The following is a 19481-nucleotide window of genomic DNA, read 5'->3' on the forward strand; positions in this document are numbered from 1 at the left end:
TTTAGCATAGCCAATCCACCTAGCTTGCACACCTTTGGACTGCGGGAGGAAACAGGAGCATTCAAAATTATGCTCTAACTTTTATTCTATATGAAAACAGTAAGGAAGGTGACATGAGCAGAACAAAACATTGGCACATAGTTCACAATTATGCGCCTAATCTGCAGCACGCTTCATAGAATCATCATAGAATCCTTACAATGTGAAAACAGATACTTCGGCCCAACTAAAATTCCACACCGACCCACTGAACAGCAGCCCCTCCCAGAACCATTGCACCGCCATTTCCCTGCAACCCTGCATTTCCCTTTGTCACACACAACCCAGAGGAGCGCATGCGTGAGGCCCTCCCCCAGCGCTGCCATTGACTCAGTGAGTGGAAGAAGTTTGTTTGAAACAGGCCGCAATGGAGAGACCAGCGCCCAGGGAAGCGAGGGAACAGCAGGCTCCTTCCAGCAGCGCATCGAGATGTGAGTCTGGGACACAGAGGGGGCTCCGAGACCGGCGTTGATTCGGGCTCAGTTCAGGGAGAACCGGGGGCTGTTGGTAAGAGGCGGAGCGGAGCAGGAACTGGTCCCGGAACTTGGAGTGAGCGGCCTGGGGGCGGGGAGAGAGAGGCCTTTCTCGGGCTGTGTGTGGGCCTGCGGAGGGAGACACAGCGGCAAGAAGCTGCTGCTGGGGGTCAGTCTTGTGCTTTTCATCCTCTAAACTGGGATGGACATAGTGCCGTGAACAGTGGAAACACAGACTAGAGGCATGTTATAACCCTGAAAAGGACAGGTATTTGAGTCCCCAGGTTACATTTCTCACCTGAAACATTTAAAATAGCGCCCTTTGTTCTTCCTTTTCACAGGTAGTGTGTTGTGAGCTGGATATTGAACTGTGTATGCATGCCTGTTTCTTCGGATAGCCCCATGTATGAAAGTACAGTTGTTGCTCAGTTTCTGATTCTCACTCAGTTGATTTCGAATTATTTCAGGAAAAAAAAAGTACCATGAGAATTCCCAGAAAAGGAGCAGATCTGGAGAACAGGGAATAAAGCCTCTGGTTCTGTTCAATTTGCTAGTTTTCTTCTTTTAAAAACAAACACACGTCCCAATGATTATGAACTTGATGTTATGTTGATTAGTTCAATACGGCCAGACTTTCTGTATGTTGACTTCCTCCAGGCAAATACTTGAAGCACCAGGATGATGTTGTATTTCCTCGGTACAAAGCCAAGTCTGACCAGTTACTGCTAACAATCAGCAGGTATGTAGCCCACTGACGTTGACACAAGTTTTGAAGATGGATAGACTGATTGGTCATCCGAAATAGACACTCAGGAACAGCATTAAATCTGCATTTTATAAGGGCATTTTCAAAGTTACAATCAAGACAAACAATAGATCATGCTGTAACATAGTTTCAACAGGCATACCTCAGTGAGATGTTAAGTACAGAAATGGGAAGAACCCGTGCAACAAGAGTTACTAAAGTGGATGAAACATGTTTATATGAAGTTTATCAGTGACTGAGAAGGACAGAATTAATCCTTTGATGAATAATTCTCTCCTCCTCTCACTCTCACACACACACACTCTGACTGACTGAAGGTGTATGTTACAATGTGGAACAACTAAATTGTTTTGTGTTCACTGCAAATCATAGAAAATGATAGACTCAAAATGATCTCCACTAACACCCTCAAGTTACAGAACTCTGCAGCACAAGAGAAAGGCCCGTCAGCCCATTGCGTCTGCACCTTTTTTTTCAATGAACAACTTTTAAAATCCCAATCAGCCAGCATTCTATTTCCATGAATGTATTGAGGCTGAAGAGGAACTGCTATCCTCACCCTTATCATTTCTTCACCTTACAGGAGTTAATATTTCTTTTTTTTTCTTCAGTCTGGCAAGAAACATTGTGTATCTCTTTGAATTTTTTGTTTCAATTTTCTACAAAGGGCTTGATGTTCATGTCAACCTTCCCTACAGCACAATCACATTAGTCCTCATGGTACGGACAAATGTCAGTGTAATATTAATCCCTCAGTCATACAGAGTCAGTGAATATCTACTGTATCTGAGATGGTTGCCGACATCACGAAGCTAGCACTGCAGCTATTCGCAGGCTGATAACTGGAGAAATAATGTCAAATTGGCACTAACAGACACTGGCAGTGAGTGGAAGAAGTTCACAATTCCAACAATTACTGGAAACTAGTATGCAGAATGTAATGTCCCAGTGCAGGCACAGTGGGCTGAATGGTCTGCTTCCACGCTGCACCTCACCTTGATTCTGATCCTGGTGATGAAGTAAATGATATTCTGTTGTATAGAGTATTAGTTTAAAAATGTAACATAGAAATAGACAGACAGGTGCAAAACAAAATCTTTAAGAAAGAGCACTAACGATGTCCAATACAAAAAAAAATGAATCTAAATGTCTCATTGATACTACTGAAACCTGAAAAAACAAATCCCGTACTGAGACAGAGAATCAGCATATGATACAATCGGAATATAAAACCCACACTCAGCACACAAACTGTAAATTGTGTTGTTGATTCAGAATGGTTCTCATAGGAAACCAGTCCCATTTATATGACCCCTCCGAGATCCTGCCAACTGATAACGAACCAAGAAGTCTCAAAATGCCGAAGAGATTGAAATCCAGTCTCAACGCTGTATTACCTGTGTCAGAATGTGTTGCATATTCACAGAGAATATTACTGGTTGCAAGAGAATCAAGGCACATTGATACACAACAGTAGAAACTGACAGATACGGATTGATACCTACACTGACTCATTCACATTCCAGAAACACACAAAAGAAAATTGATGATGAATCACATATTCACATTCAAATAACAGAAACTGACAGGCATGGACTGATAATTTGACTTGGCCATTCACACAGCAGAAACTGACTGGAGAGATGGGGAAATGCAGCCTCACATTTATGTTGCAGATACTGACAGCAAGAATAATGTTGTTACACACAAATTCACAGAATAAAAACTGACTGTTACACATTGATAAATGCATTTGCCTATTCAAAGCCAGAAACTCATAGGTGGAAATTGATGGGTAAAATCACACATTCCCAAAGCAGAATGATTGTTTGTAATAGTCTTGGTTTCAAATAACTGATCGGGCACAGATTGGTAACTTCACTCACCGATGCACAGAGCAGAAACTGACAGGCATAGACCAATAACTACACTCATCTGCTGCCGTAGGTACTGATTGACAATGACATGTACATATTCACACAGAAGAAACTGACAGGTATTCACTGATAACTAAACTCATATATTGACATAACAGAAACTGCAAGTGATAGACTGAGAATTACACAAACATATTCACAAAGCAGAGGCTGAAAGTGTACAGATTGATAACTACACAAACATATTCACACAGCAGTCTGAGAGGGATAGACTGATTGTTAAACTCACATAGACAGAGCAGAAACTGACAGGCAGAAATCAGCAGTGAAACTCTCATTCTTTTAGCTGAAACTGACAGGTAGAGATCAATAACTAAATCCTCACGTTCACAAACCAGAAACTGATAGGGGCAGAATAATAATGACATTGACATCTGCACGTAGAAGAAACTGACATGGACAGAATAAAAATATCACTCCCAGGCTCATTTGACATCATCTGAAAAGTACGTTTGAACCACTAAATTCATTTTCACAGAAAAGTGTTTGCCAATTAAATATTGATAACTTTATTCCCAGATTGACAGAGCAGAAACTGATAGGCATAGATTGATAACTGAAATCATATTCAAAGAGGAGAACCTGACAGGCACAGATCCATAACAGCACTCACATATTAACATATCAATTGCTGTCTGTTAGTTCCAGCTAACATCATTCACATATTGACAAAGAAGTAACTGACAGATAAAAATAGACAACTATATTTATATATTCCCAGACCTGAAACTGGCAGGGACAGAGTGGTAAATACACTTATGCATTCACATATCAGACTGACAGGGACAAATTTAAAATGCTATTTCACAGAGCACAAGGACAAGAATAGATTGATCACAGCACTCAATGCATTCACATAGCAGGACCTAACAGGTAAGGATTGATAATTATACTCATGTTTTGAAGTAGCAGATGCTTACAGCTAGAGATTAATTACTGCACTCTCATATGCACAGTACACAAACTGACAGATAACTGATAACTGCACTCAAAATTTCACATGGCAGAAACTAATATAAACAGATTGATAAATAAGCTCATATTTATATCGCAGAAATAGGCAGTGACTAACTACTTCTGTGTGAATATGTAAACATATTCATCAGTCAGTCTCTGTCAGTTTCTACAATGTGGATATATCACTTTAGTTATCAGTCTGTCCTTGTCAGTTTCTGTGATGTGAATGTGTGAGGGAAGTGCATCAGATGCCATCTGTATGGATTTTAGTAAGGTATTTGACAAAGTGCCACATGGTAGACTGGTCCAAAAAGTAAGAGCCTCTGCGATACAGGGCAATATGTTGAATTGTGTCCAAAGATGGCTCAGTAACAGGAAACAAAATGTAGTGGTTGATTGCTGCCTTTGTGAATAGAAAGCTGTTTCAAGTGGTGCTCAGCTTGGCTCAGTGATGGAACCCCTGCTGTCCGTTTTCTACATTGATGATTTGGACTTGAATGTGTTGGGCTTATTTGAGAAGTTTGCAGACAACACAAACTTGGCCATGTAGTGGGTAGTGCAGAGGATAATTGTAAGATGCAAAATGGTACAGATAGTTTCATGGAGTCGGCAGGAAAGTGGCAGATGGAGTTCAGCTCTGATAAGTGCGAGATAATGCACTTTGGAAGCTCCAACAGTAAATGGAATCAAAAATAATTGAGAATATATTGAGAGGGGTAGATGAAGTGAGAGATCTTGGTGTGCAGGTGCACAGGTCGCTAAAGGTAGCAGTACAAGGATTTAGAATTGTAAACAAGGCATGCAGAATGTTCCCCTTCATTGACAGTGGTATGGAATACAAACGTAGGGATATAACTGTGAAACTGTATCCGGAAATGGTGAGGCTGCAACTGGAGTATTGTGTGCATTCTGGTCACCACATTACAGGAAGGATGTAATTGCTGTGGAGGGAATGCAGAGGAGATTTACCAGAATGTTGCCAGGGCTGGAGATTGTAGCTACGAGGAGAGATTGCAGAGGTTGTGGTTATATTGCTTGGAATAGAGGAGGCTGAGGGGTGTCATGATTATAGAAAACAAAACTGTGAAAAGGAGAGACAGAGTGGACAGGAGGAACCTGCTTGGAGAAACTGTTCAAAAATCAGAGGTCATTGATTGAAGTGAAGTGGCTGAAGGATCGGAGGATTCTGAAGGATTTTTTTTTAACAGTATGAAACAGTCTGACCTCTTCTAGCCTACCAATGTTAGGAAGGAAGATGTGCCAGGAATTTTGAGGAAGGTGAAGACAGGTAAGTCCCCCGGGCCTGATGGGATTTATCCAAGGATTCTGTGGGAAGCGAGGGAAGAGATTGGAGGGCCCTTGGCAATGATCTCCTCGCCCTCACTGTCAACGGGTAGAGTGCTGGAAGATTGGAGAGTGGCAAACGTCAATCCCTTGTTCAAAAAAGGAAATCGGGATAACCCTGGAAATTACAGACCAGTTAGCCTAACGTCAGTGGTGGGCAAATTATTGCCAAGGGCTCTGAGAGATAGGATTTCTGATCACTTAGAAAGGCACAGTTTGATTTGGGACAGTCAGCATGGATTTCTGAGGGGTAAAACATGCTTCACAAACCTTACTGAATTCTTTGAAGAGGTGACCAAACACGTGGATGAATGTAGAGCAGTGGATGTGGTATCCATGGATTTAAGTATGGCGTTTGATAAGGTTCCCCACAGTAGGCTCATGCAGAGGGTAAGGAGGCATGGGATAGAGGGAAATGTGGCAGATTGGATTCAGAATTGGCTGACCCTTAGATGACAAAGGGTAGTAGTGGACGGAAAATATTTGATATAGTGTTCAATTACGAGTGTGTACCACAAGGATCTGTTCTGGGTTCTCTTCCATTTGTGATTGTTGTAAATGATTTGGTTGAAGGCGTGGAAGAATGCATCAGCAAGTTCGCAGACGATACGAAGGTGGATCATGTTCTGGGTTACAAAAGTACATTGATGGTATACGGAGCTGGGTTAAGAATTGGTAAATGGAGTTTAACCTTGAAAAGTGTGAGATGATACATTTTGGAAGGACAAACTTGAAAGCAGAATACAGGGTTAGTGGAAAGTTTCTTGGCAGTGTGGAGGAGCAGAGGGATCTTGGGGTTCATGTTCACAGCTCCCTGAAAGCTACCAGCCAGGTGGATAGAGTTGTTTAGAAGGCGTATGTTGTGTTAGCTTTCATTAACAGAGGGATTGAGTTCAAGAGCCATGAAGTCATGCTCCAGCTATACAAAAGTCTGGTTCGTCCACATCTGGAGTATTGAGTCCAGTTGTGGTCATGCCATTACAGGAAAGATGTGGAATCATTGGAAAAGGTGCAGACAAGATTTACCAGGATGTTGCCTGGAATGGAGGGAAGATCTTATGAGGAAATGTTGGGAGACCTTGGGCTTTTCTCTTTAGAGCGACGAAGGATGAGAGATGACTTGATAGAGGTGTACAAAATGATCAGAGGTATAGATAGAATGGACAGCCAGAGACTTTTTCCTCGGGTGAAGGTAGCTATTGTGAGGGAGCAGAGTGTTAAAGTGAGTGGAGGTAGATATTGGGGAGAAGTCAGAGGTGGGCTCTTTACTCAGAGAGTGGTCGGGGTGTGGAATGCATTCTGGAAAGGAGAGTGGAGTCAGCCTCTTTCGGGGCATTTAAACAGCTATGAGACAGGCATATGGATGATAGCAATAGGTAGGAGTGGAGGTTAGATAGACATGAGGATTAGGGGAGACGTTCGGCACAACATCGTGGGCCGAGGGGGCGGGGGGGTGGGCGGGCGGGGTAGCGGGGGGGGGGGGGTGGGCGGGTGGGGTAGCGGGTGTGCGGAGGGGCAGGTGGGGGGTGGGGGTGCGGCGGCAGTGGTGGTGCTCCCCCATTCTTTCTGAAGCCAATGGTCAGTTCTTTAGTTTTTCCAACATTGAGAGAGAGGTCGCCTTCACTGCACCATGTCATCAAGCCCTCTATCTCCCTTCTGGGTTTTGACCCCTGGTTGTTCCATATGTGTCCCACTATGATGGTGTCATCAGCAAACTTGTAGATGGTGTTCATTTGGAAATTGGCGCCACAGTTTTGGGTGCACAGTAGGGGCCTGAGGTTGCATCCTTGGCGGGTGGCCTCCAGTGTTGTGTGTTATTGTAGAGGAGATGCAGTTGTCTGTCTTCACTGATTGCAGTCTATGGGTTAGAAATTTGAGGATCCAGTTGCAGTGGGTGGAGCCGAGACCAAGGTCACACAGTTTTGAGATCAGTCTGCACAGGGTAACGGTGTATAGATGTTCCAGGGATGAATAATCTCCTACAACCTCTTGAATCAGGCAGAAGATACAGAAGCCCGAACAGGTTCAGGGGCAACTTCTTTCTGTTCATTATTAAATTGATGAATCGACTCTTTGGCCTCAAATAATGATGATCTTGTTAATGTTGATCTCTCCGAGTGCGCACCCTGTGAAATGTAACCTGCATGCCTCTCTGAGTTGTTTTGTTCTGTACATCCTTGCTGACTGTGATCGGCCTGTACTGCTCGTAAACAGAGCATTTCACTGTCTCTCGCTACATTTGAATTTATTAAAAAAAATTAACAGAGCATATACTGACAGGTATATATTTGTAACTACACTGACGCATTCAACAAGAGGGAGCTGACAGATATAGATGGACAACGAAACTCGCATATCCATATACCCACTAGCAGTATGTAGTCCCACTCATGCAGCTGTATCAGTGTTGGTTAGCTTTTGGATCTCACTCAACCGGGTATTCGAATTTTAAGAAAAGAAAATAGACAAGGAGAAGCTCAGGCTCGGAGTAGAATCAGACCGTGGTTCTGTTCAAATAAATAGCTCAAAACAAACAATCCTAATGAATAATTAACTGAATGTTACATTGGCAATATCACTCTGATCAATCTCAACTGATGTTAGTTTACAGGAGGTATTCCTTCTTCCTCCAGGCCAATACTTGAAGGACCAGGACAATTTAGTGTTTTCTCAGTTCGAAGCCAATTGTGACCAGCATCTTACAACAACCACCAGGTATGTTGCACTGTCAGAGCATAGAATATCCTAGCCACAGTGATAGCAGATTCAATCTCACACATTGAATGCAATTTCCAGAGAGATGTGTTCTAACCAAGAGTCAAACACCATTGAGGAAATACCAGTGTATATGTTTTATCTGTACCGTCACTTCCAGCCACCCAGTTCTAAACAATTTCACTTTGGAGGAATGACAGACTGAATCCTCATCCAAAATATATACACAGGAACAGCATGAAATCTGCATTTAGTAAGGGTACTTTTAGTGTTACAGTCAAGTGAACACATAGATGATGCTGTTAGTTTGACCAACCACATGGGAAGTAGATATGGAGTACAGATATTGAAGCAAACATTTCAGTCAGAAGTAACAGACAGACAATTATTATTTCAATGAATATTTGTCTCAATAGTCACAAAACTTAAATAATGTGAATTCCAAATGCACGTGCTGTGCCAAAGACTGACATTGAGAGAATTGTTAATATACACTCTCACTCCCTCTCTTGCACCCTCCTCTCTCTCTCTCACTATCAAATGCATAAACCATCCCAACACACATTCCAACAAATAATAGCCATGCAATACCATATACATTGCAAGCAACAGAAACTGTCACATCTGGAATGATTTCTACTCACAGAACCATTGTCAGAGAGGCCTGCATTCCTTCACATTATTGAGTCTGTACCGAGAATTCTCATCCCATTCATTCAACATTTCATTCACACAAATGTATGACAGCAGCAGAGGAGCTGCCATCCCCACCTTTATCGCAACATCATTCTCCTTTTCTTCACCTTTCAGGAATAGAATTTGTTTTGTCTTTTTCAGTCCAGCAAGAAACCTCGAGTACCTCTTTCAAAATTAATCTCAATTTATTGTAAAGAGCCTGACATTCCTCCTGGCCCTCCCTCGGATGTATTGCAGAGAAATACCAAGATATCTGAATACAATTTTCACAATAAATCAGTTTAATCAAGTGGTTACCTTTCGAAGCAGTGCACAAAATAAAAATAGACAAAATTGGTTTGCTTGGTAGGTTTGTGAAACACTCCTTTTGTTTCAAAGCAGAGTTGAACAGTGTTGATTGTTCAATAAATTGAGTTTCACCCTTTAAATCTGCTGCACTGCAAGACAGAAAATAAACTTCCTTTTCCTTTCCACTTCCCTTCCATAGAACAACACAAGAGTACCAGTAATTGCTTCCACCATCACGGCACAGAGCAGGGTCATGTCCTGTCTACATCAGGGAATAAGTTCCCCGTTTGTCTTTTCTGTCCAAGCGACACTGTGTGATCAGGCAGCAGCAATGCAGTTGAATTGTTCACTGCCATTGGCTTTCACAGTTTACACTGATTGCTACTTTAGCATTACTCAGAAAAGCATATCACTACACACTGAAAAAGAAACGGATATTATTCTGACAGTCAACACTTTATATCATTAATCCCTGTTCAACTCTACACTATACAAGTTACAAAGGCCCATTGTGTTTCCAGTCTTGAATCTGAGGAACAGCACAGAGTCCCTTCTGTAGCAGTGTGTTGCCTTTCACTTGCACATGATTCCCACAGGCACCAACAATTAATGATCTTCGGTGGTTTCCCATTCACGACAGGAGACGGGAACTGAGATACAGACTGGCAGCACGAGGGAAAACTCACTCACACACAGCCAGTGGATGCTAAAAGGAAAAGAATGAAGTACGGCCTCACAGTAATTTCCAGATATGAACTGACTCTCAAAATCTCTGATTACACCTGAGGATATTGGACTGTTACAGTGCCCAGTAGTGACAGATAGATTCTACTGCACACTCAACCTCATGCACAATGTAAAAACAAACTGAGACTGAAATGCAATGCAGTTCAGTGCAATTGAAAAGAGTTTGACAGAGTTTACTACTCCGACACAAACCACAACTGAACATACGAAAATGAGATCCATGTACTCTCCCTGAGACTGTGGGAAACATATCAAAACTACCACAATCGTTATGAAAAGCCAGATACCCACAGAACTTATGTCATATTGGCCTTTACAAATAGACGGTGACAATGAGTAGATGAAGTTCACATTCCTGACAATTACTGCGGAACTGCTGCATAAAAAATTCCCAGTACAGAGACAGTGGGCTGAATGGTCTGCTGCTATGCTGTACCATATCTGTGATTCTGTTTTTGGTGAGAAACAAGCAGTTTAATCAGTGGTACCACAGATCTCAGGCTGTCTGACCAAATAGGAAATATGTGACCATTTGTCAGAATGGTTCTCAGAATAAAGCAGTTCCCCTCCTGTTATCACCCCATGTCCTGAACTTCCTCACCCCCCCTCACCTCCCACACGGATTGACACTCAACTCATAAATCACACAATGCAGAAGAGATTAAGAGCCAGCCTCAACACCCTAACAATAACTATCACAGAGTGATTTGTACAGTCACAGAGAATAATACTGGCCTTCAGAGACTTAGCCATTTTGATACATGAGGAGAAACTGACACGTACAGATTGATAACTACACCCACTTGTTCGTATTGCAGAAACACACAAATGATGACAACACATTGACTACAATGTAAAGGTGTGACTGTAGTTATCAGTCTCTCTTGGTTTCTGCTAATGTCAGTCATGCATTCGCATTGCAGGAACTGTCAGGGAGAGATGAATAACTTCACCTTCATTCTCAAAGCTAAAACGGACATACGCAATGATAACTACACTCCCAGTTTCACAGAGCACAAACTGACAAGTATAGTCTGTTAACTAGACTCTCCTATTTACAGAGCAGAATCTCACAGGTACATGTTGGGAACAGCACCCACACATTCGCCCAGCAGGAACTGACAGGTGTACTTCGATAAGTGCATTTACACACTGACAAGGCAGTTCAGTATTTGGTCTGTCTGTGTTGTTTTCCTGTAGACGCTGGTTTGAAGTTCCCCATTAACTGGTCGCTGTACTGTGGTACCTAGGAATGCAGTTTGTTGTTGTGTTCCTCCTCTTTTGTGAATTTTACATCAGGAAGGATATTATTGATGGTCTTGAATGTTTCCTCTAATTTGTTTCGTTTAGTGATGACAAAGGTGTCATCCACGTAGCAGACCCAAAGTTTGGGTTGGATGATTGGCAGAGCTGTTTGTTCGAGTCTCTGCACTACTCCCTCTGCTAAGAACCCTGATGTCGGAGATCCCATGGGTGTACCGTTAGTTTGTCTGTAGGTTTTGTTATTGAAAGTGAAGTGGGTGGTGAGGCATAGGTCCACGAGCTTGATGATTTTGTCCTTGCTGATGAGGTTGGTGGTGTCTGGTGTATGTGTCTTTGGTTCTTCTACTAGTGTAGTCAGTGTTTCTTTGGCCAGATTGATGTTGATGGATGTGAACAGGGCTGTTACGTCAAAGGAGACCATTGTTTCATCCTCTTCTATCTTGGTGCTTTTGATGGTGTTCAAGAATTCTTGGCTGGAGTGAATGGAGTGGCGTGAGTCTTCTACTCGGTGTTTTAGTCTTTGGTGTAGTTCCTTGGCTAGTCTGTATGTTGGTGTTCCAGGTAGTGAGACTATGGGTCTGAGGGGAGCTCCTGGTTTGTGAATTTTGGGTAGTCCGTAGAAGCGTGGTGTGTTGGATCCATCTGGTTTCATTTTTTGGAAGAGTCTCTTGTTTAATTCTCCAGATTTTTGAAGTTTTATGAGTGAGGCTGTGATTCGGTTCTCCAGTTGTGGGGTCAGGTCTGTCGCCACCTGTTGGTAAATATCCACCAAAAGACATGACCCACGATCACTAGTATCCTTGCATACAGATGAGGAAGGCCACCACTTTGGGACAACACATCCATCCATCTTGGACAAGACAAACAGAGACACGCACAAGAATTCCTGGAAGCATGTCATTCCAACCGAAACTCCATCAACAAACAGAGATTTGGAGCTCATCTACCACCCTTTGAGAAAAAGAACAGGAAATGACATCACCGGCACAGGAAGTGACATGACCAACCCAAGGAAACCTAAACACCAGCGCTTCACCGTAGGCTCACTGATGATGTTACCTAGAATGGTGACGAAACGTCTGAAAATGAACCTTCCAGCTTAGTGAGCAAACTTACATCCAGAACCTCAAACTGAGCTACAAATCTTCTCAAAACTCGCTAACAGATTAATATTGTCACTTGCAATTCTCAGCAGAAACTAACAGGTACAGGCTGGTAAATAGTCATACGTTTACGTAAGAGAAACTGACAGATATATATAGATAAATATATTGATTGTAGAAATGATTTGGAGTTGGGTATTGAGGATAAAGTCTCTAAATTTACAGATCATACTAAGCCATGGAGAAGAGTGCATTGTGAGGATGATACTGAGTGACTTCACAGGGACATTGACAAGTTGGCCAAATGGGCAGAGACCTGGCAGATAAATTTCAATGCAGAAAAATATGAGCTTATGCATTTTGCTGAGAAAAATGCAAAGAAACAATACAAGCTTAAGGGTACAGCTTTAAAGGGAAAATTGGAACAGAGAGATCTTGGGGTTCATGTGCATCGTTCTCTGAAGGTGGCCAGGCCAGTTGAAACAGTTGTGAAGCAGGTTCAAAGGATCTTTGAGTTTAAAAATAGAGGCATTGAGTCTCAAAGCAAGGAAGTAATGCTACGCCTCTACAAATCATTGCTAAGACCACATTGCTCAGGCTACGCTTGTGTTCAGTTCTAGACACCTTATTTAAGGAAGAACACTCTGGAGATGGCTTAAAGGTGTCACTAGAATGACAGCAGGAATGAAGGATTTTACGTTCAAAGAAAGATTAATGAAACCAGGCTTATTCTCCATGGAGCAGAGGGGTCACAAATGGGGGTGTTCACAATAATGAAGAATTTTGAGAGGGTAAAGTAGAATACTCTGTTTCCACTATGTCAGTAACCAGGGGTCACAATTTCAAATTTGTCACCAAGACAGCTAGGAGTGAGATGAGGAGAAACATCTTTGGAGCATTGTTCGGATTTGGAATGCACTGCCTGGGAGAGTGGTGGAGGTGGATTCCATATGAGGTATGAAGAGAGAGCTGGATATATGTTTGAAAATGATGAAGTTAGAGGGTAATGAAGATCAGGCTGGGGAATAATCACACCTCTGATAATAGCTCACCACAATTAAAAAATAAATGCAGAGTAGATTCAATTCATTGGCTCATCTGCCCTGATACACTCACCAGGAGATCAAATGGATACTCAAGTTAGGAATGGACAGCACAAAATCTCAAATCCCTGCCATCAAGGGTCAGATCATGCTGCAGCAGAAGAGATTGGCCCACTCAGAGTTATGTGAGAGACAGTTATTCCGATGGCTTCTCAAGGCAAATTCATGTTTGGAGTTGATGTCTGGCTGAGTGAATGGGAACAAAGCTTAGCCATTTCTCAGCTGCAGAAACCTGACGCTCCTCTGTCCTCTCTTCCTTCTCCCCCTTATTTGCTGGAAGGAACAATTGCTATCCATCAATTTGTGAGGCATTGAAGGGATTCTTCTGTGCTGTCTCACAATGTCCGTGGAAGATTGGCATAAACATTTCCCTCTTCACCTTGACCTGGTTCCTCATCCCCTCGCATATCTGTGTGCCTCAGGGTGGTGTATGTGATGCAGGATGGTTGCTGGTCTGCTTGCTCAGCCTGAAAATAGGACAATACAGAAACATAGTAAATGAGGAGCAGGAGCAAAATCGGTGGCCTCATGGACAGTGAAGGTGGTTATCTCAGAGTACAACGGGAACTTGATCAACTGGGCCAATGGGCCGAGGACTGGCAGGTAGAGTTTAATTTAGACAAATATAGAGGTGTTGCATTTTTGCTGAGGCAAACCAGGGCAGGTTAATGGTAGGGCCCTGGGGAGTGTTGTCAAACAGAGGGATCGAAGGGTGCAGGCACATAGTTGCATAAAGTGGAGTCCCAGGCGGACGGCAAGTTTGGAACAGTTGCCTTCAACAGTTCCAACACTGAGTGTAGGAGTTGGGATGTTATGATGTGGCTGTCCAAGACATTTTGCCCCTAAGAACTCGATGCTGCTACTTGAACAACATTCACTACTCTGATCCCAACCACTTTCTGTGGCAGAGAATCCCCTTGGATCCCCACCCTCTAGGTGAAGACATTTCTCCCCACCCTCAGCCCTTCCCCATCTCCTTTAGACTGTGAGCCCCTGAGGGTGGACTCATGTGTCCTTAGCCCCATGTCCAGCCATCAGCAACATCTGTGTTTACCCCTGTTAAGTCCCATTGAAATTTCACAGGTTTCTATGAGATGACTCCTCATTCTTCTAAACTCCAGTGAATATAATACTAAGCGATCCAGTCTGTCCTTATCCTTCAGTCCTGCCATCCCAGGATTCAGTCTGGGAAACCTCGGCTGCACTCCCTCCATAGCCAGGACATCCATCCTCAGAGACGGAGACCCCAGACTGCAGACACAATACAGCAGGATGTGGTCTCTCCCTGTACAATTTCAGCAAGACAGCCCTGCTCCTGGACTGGAACCTTCTCACTATGAAGGCCAACATCACATTTCCATTCTTCACCATCTGCTGCTCCTGTAATGCTCACTGTCACTGACTGGTGTATGAGGTACATCCAGGACTTGGAGCACCCCCACATCCCAATCCGGCGGATAAAAACCCAATTTCCTGGTTTTGCACCCAAAGCAGATAACGTCACTCTGATCTACATTGAACTGCACGAATCATTTCAGTGTTGAGCCAACAAGCTGGACATTCGGAGTGGTTGGATGGTGAACGTGGGGATATGGAGGGGTGAATGGTGAGAAAAACAAACTTTATCTGGAAGACAGTGAGAGTTTACGGGATGAGCAATTAATATCTGGGGTTGTGACACAGACCAGTTCCTCTTAGAAAAGCACACAGTTGGAACAAGCCTAAAACTGACGATGACAAATGTTATTTCTCTGTACTTTGAACAGGGTGTGGCCAGCTCTGCCAAGGTGGCAAGGGGACGCCAATCTCAAAATGTCCTTGAATGGATTGACATGCTCGACCTGAAGGTAATGAGGAGTTTGCAAAGGGTTAAGAGTCACGTGCAGAGCAGATCAGGTGAGAATGGCAGATTTTGCTCCCATAAGGACCATCAGAGACAGGAATGGGAGTAGGATATTCGGCCCCTCGATCCTGCTCCACCATTCAATAGGACTGTGGCTGATCCAACATTCCTCATGTCCACTTTCCTGCCCTTCCCATTGATTCCCTGTCTGATCAAGAAACTGTAAATCCCAGCCTTAAATCTGCCTTCCCCCTGCTGCCACAAATACATACAGCTCTGTCTAGCAAGGAGTTCCAAAGTCTCTTATCTCCCTGAGAGAAGAAATAACTTTTCATGTCAGTCTTCACTACTGAACCAGATGGTTCTTTGCTTCTCACAATGGTCATCATTAGAGCCTTAACTCCAGATCTGTTTTGTTTAAAGTTTAAGTCAAAATCCGTGATCTGCAATAGCAAGATTTAATTTCAAGTCCTCACAGTACATCCCAGGCATCTGACAAAATAGGATATTGCCTCCCCATTATTTCGAAATTGAAAGTGAATCACACTCAAGTGCGGTGTTCAGATCAGAATAAATTGCCCCGCACCTTTGAGCCAAACATCGACATCAGTGGAATCCCTACAGAGTAGAAGTAAGCCATTCAGTCCATTAAGTCCGTACCAACCATCTGAGCAGCATCCCACACAGACCGACTCCTCTAATGTATCCCTGTAACCATGCATTTCCCATGGTTAATCTCCCTAATCTACCAACCCCGGACACTATGCGTAAATTAGAATGACCACTCCACCGAACCTGCACACCTTGAGACAATGGGAGAAGACTGGAGCACCCGGTGGAAACCACACACACAATATGAGGCAGCAGTGCTAACCACTGAGCCACCGTGTTGCCCAGTGTTTTTGCCGTGTAGGGCTTGGTTAGCTCAGTTGACTGTCTGGTCGTGCTGAAAGTGTGTGGTTCAGTTTCTGCACTGGTTGAGATTGCTGTGAATGATCGTTCCCCTTTGCCTTAGATGTGGTGACCCTCAGGTTAAACAGTTGAAAAGTTAAACAACAAAAATAGTTGTTGTTGGTCTCCCTCTCTCTCCCTCTCTCTCCCTCTCTCTCCCTCCCTCTCCCTCCCTCTCCCTCCCTCTCCCTCCCTCTCCCTCCCTCTCCCTCCCTCTCCCTCCCTCTCCCTCCCTCTCCCTCCCTCTCCCTCCCTCTCCCTCCCTCTCCCTCCCTCTCCCTCCCTCTCCCTCCCTCTCCCTCCCTCTCTCTCTCTCTCTCTCTCTCTGCAAGGAGACAACAGTGACTCTACATGAACCACCTGCTAAAAACGTAACTTTGCTGATTAAAAATTAACTGCCAGCTTTTTCACTGCAAAATAACTTGCGTGTTTCCCACCTGATGCAACATCACAGTGAGCTGTAAATAAAAGAAAAGACACTTTAATGACAGAATGTATCTAAATGCACGGGGAGAGGGTGTAGAGGCAGATTTACCAGGATGTTGCCTTCGACACTGGAGAGTGCCAGTGATGGAGAGAGATTGGACAGACTGGGGTTCTTATCGTCAGAGCAGAGGAGATTGAGATGCTGGACATGATTGGGATGTATCAAATGATGAGGGTCCATAGATTGGGTAAGCAGGAAGAAAGGTTTCATCCTTGATGGAGGGAGCAATGAGGGACCAAGTTTTCACCCAGAAGCTGGTGGGGAACCTGCAACTTGCTACCTGTGAAGATGGGAGAGGCAGAAACCCTCATCACATATGAAGAAGAATTTTGATGTGCACCTGGGATGCCAAGGCAATGGGCTGAGTGCTGGGGAAATGGAATTAGAGAATGGTGAGGTGGTGTTTTTAACTGGCACAGGCTCGATGGGCCTTTTATTGGCACTGGAGACCTCTCCAACACTGTGACGAGCTCACTTTGGGATGTGTGTTCTACATCCAGTATACTATTTAGATGCAATGCGATTTTGTCCATGTCATTTTCTGAGGTAAGCGGTTTGGCTTATGAGGAGAGATTGAGCAGTTTCGGCCAATAATCTCTGGAGTTTAGAAGAATGAGAGGAGATCTCATTGAGGGATATAAGATGGAAAGGAGAAGGAAAGAGAATGATTGCTCATGTGGGACAATCTGGAACAAGAGTTCAACATTTCAGGAGAAGGGGCTGGGACAGATTGAAAACAGAGAGAAGGAGGAATGGGTTCTGTCCAAGGGAGACAGGGATGTGAATCTGGGGGATTTGCTGTGGGTACATACTGCTGTTCTCGAGTGTGTATTCAATGTTGGGACACTGAATGAATTGGAGGAGGAGACAGACAGATTTGGAATCAATGATAGGTGAATGGGAGTGGGGGCAGGAAACTGGAGCTGAAGCCAAGATGGGATCAGCTGTGCCATATTGAATGGGGCCGTAGGCACTCAAGAGGCTGAATGGTCTCCTGCTGCTCCTAGCCCTTCAGTTGTATTGGTCATTCAGTAGCCTGGGCTCATGTTAGTGTGGGTGGTACAGACAGTAGCAACAGAAAGCTCTTATTCTGGGTTGCTAAAATGTGTAATCCATTAAAGGTCACTCAGTAAGAGTGAATGTAAGACCCATGTGATAATGGAGCAGAATTAGGCTGTTTGGCCGATCGAGTCCACTCTGTCATTTGATTGTGACTGCTGTGTTTCTCAACCCCATTCTCTGCCTTCTCCCCCTCGGCCTTGATCTCTTCACCAATCAAGAACCTATCCATCACCGTCTTAAAGACATTCATTGAGTTCCACAGATTCATCACCCTCTGGCTGAAGAAGTTCCTGTTCATCTCAGTTCAAAAATATCATCCCTTCATGCTGAGGCTGTGCCCCTCATGTCCTCGTCTCTGTCCAAGCCTCTCAGTATTCTGTAAGTTTCAATCGGATTCTCCCTCATCCTTCTAAACTCCATTGAATGCAGACAGAGAGCCTTCACCACTCCTCATTAGACAAGCCCTTCATCCCTGGGATCTTGTAAATCTCCTCTTGACCCCCCTCCAGGGCCAGCACATCCTTCCTGAAATACAGGGCCCAAAGCTGCTCACAATATTCCAAATATGGTTTGACCAGAGCCTAATACAGCTTCAGCAGTACATCTCTGTTCTTGAATTCTGGCCATCTTGAATTGAATTCTAATGTTACATTAACTGCCAAATGAACTTGCATGTTAACCTGAAGAGAATCCTGAAGTAGGACTCCCAAGTGGCTTTGTGCTTGAGATTTCCGAAGCCTTCCCCATTTGAAAAACGGTCTCTGCCTCTATTCCCACCAAAGTGCACAACCTCACACTTTCCCCCATTGTATTCTGTTTGCCATTTCTTTGCCCAATCTCTGAGCCTGTCCAATTCCTTCGGCAGCCTGTCTGCTTCCTCACCATTACCTGTCCCTCCACCGAACTTTCTGACATCAAAGAAACATGAAATGACAACGCTCCCTGTGTGAACAATGCTGGACCCAGAGTGAATGGCTCCTTGTCCCAGAGACCCAGGCCAGAAGGGGCCACACTCAGACATTAAGCTGTTGTAATGCGGTAATAAACAGATTGATGTCTCAGTGCCCAAACTTTAGGTCACCTCAAAACAAGATGAACAATATAGCAGTTAGCTATCAATGTACGTTTCCCTCTTCCAATTCAATTCAATGACTGCCACTTGGATTTCCCGTGTGTGTCTATGTGTGGCTTGGACTAGTATGGTTACCGTGTCCCAGTTAAACTGATGGCCTTCACTGTCAGTGTACCGATAGTAAGAAGCGTTTATTGTGCAGTTTTGCTGCTAGCAGATGTTCATGTGTCTTGATAGCTAGTTTTCTTCCTGCCTGTCTAAGGTAATGGTTGTGGCAGTCGTTGCTTGGTATTTTGTAGACCACATTGGGTTTGCATGTTGTGAGAATGCGGTCTTTAATCCTTGAGTGTTTATCATAAAGTGGCTGTGGGCTTGTGTGCTCCCATGATTCCTGGTGGTCTCAGGAGTCTTGTTGTTTTGGCGTGCTATGTCCTCCTGTTGTCCAAAATAAATGTTGACTCCCGGGGCAACTCCACCCTGCCACCACCTCTCCAGGGTCTATCCTGCTGGTGGGACATGGCATATCCAGGGATGGTGATGGTGGTGTCTGGTACATTGTCTGTAAGGTATGATTCTGAGTATAATGCTGACTCTCCGGATTTTGACATGAGCTCCCAGAGGTTAGGAAGCAGGAC

General features: G+C 43.9%; 2 protein-coding genes across 8 annotated transcripts in view; both read right to left on the reverse strand.

Moving 5' to 3' along the window:
- LOC132207179 (uncharacterized) overlaps nt 1–19481 on the reverse strand; it is an 87709-nt gene that overhangs the window by 4606 nt on the left and 63622 nt on the right. The window lies entirely within an intron of this gene.
- LOC132207172 (uncharacterized) overlaps nt 568–19481 on the reverse strand; it is a 57041-nt gene continuing 38127 nt past the window's right edge. For 4 of the 7 annotated variants that reach the window (XM_059642372.1, XM_059642371.1, XM_059642374.1 and 1 more), the window contains exon 4: nt 10572–13898. In XM_059642372.1, coding sequence (XP_059498355.1) covers nt 11209–12168 — 960 coding nt within the window. In that variant the 5' untranslated portion in view covers nt 12169–13898 and the 3' untranslated portion in view covers nt 10572–11208. Of the gene's footprint in view, nt 2287–10571; nt 13899–19481 lie in introns of those variants that run through there. The other 3 variants (XR_009443354.1, XM_059642373.1, XR_009443355.1) reach the window with 3 other exon arrangements.

The sequence above is a fragment of the Stegostoma tigrinum genome, chromosome 44 (assembly GCF_030684315.1).
Source record: "Stegostoma tigrinum isolate sSteTig4 chromosome 44, sSteTig4.hap1, whole genome shotgun sequence".
Lineage (NCBI taxonomy): Eukaryota > Metazoa > Chordata > Chondrichthyes > Orectolobiformes > Stegostomatidae > Stegostoma > Stegostoma tigrinum.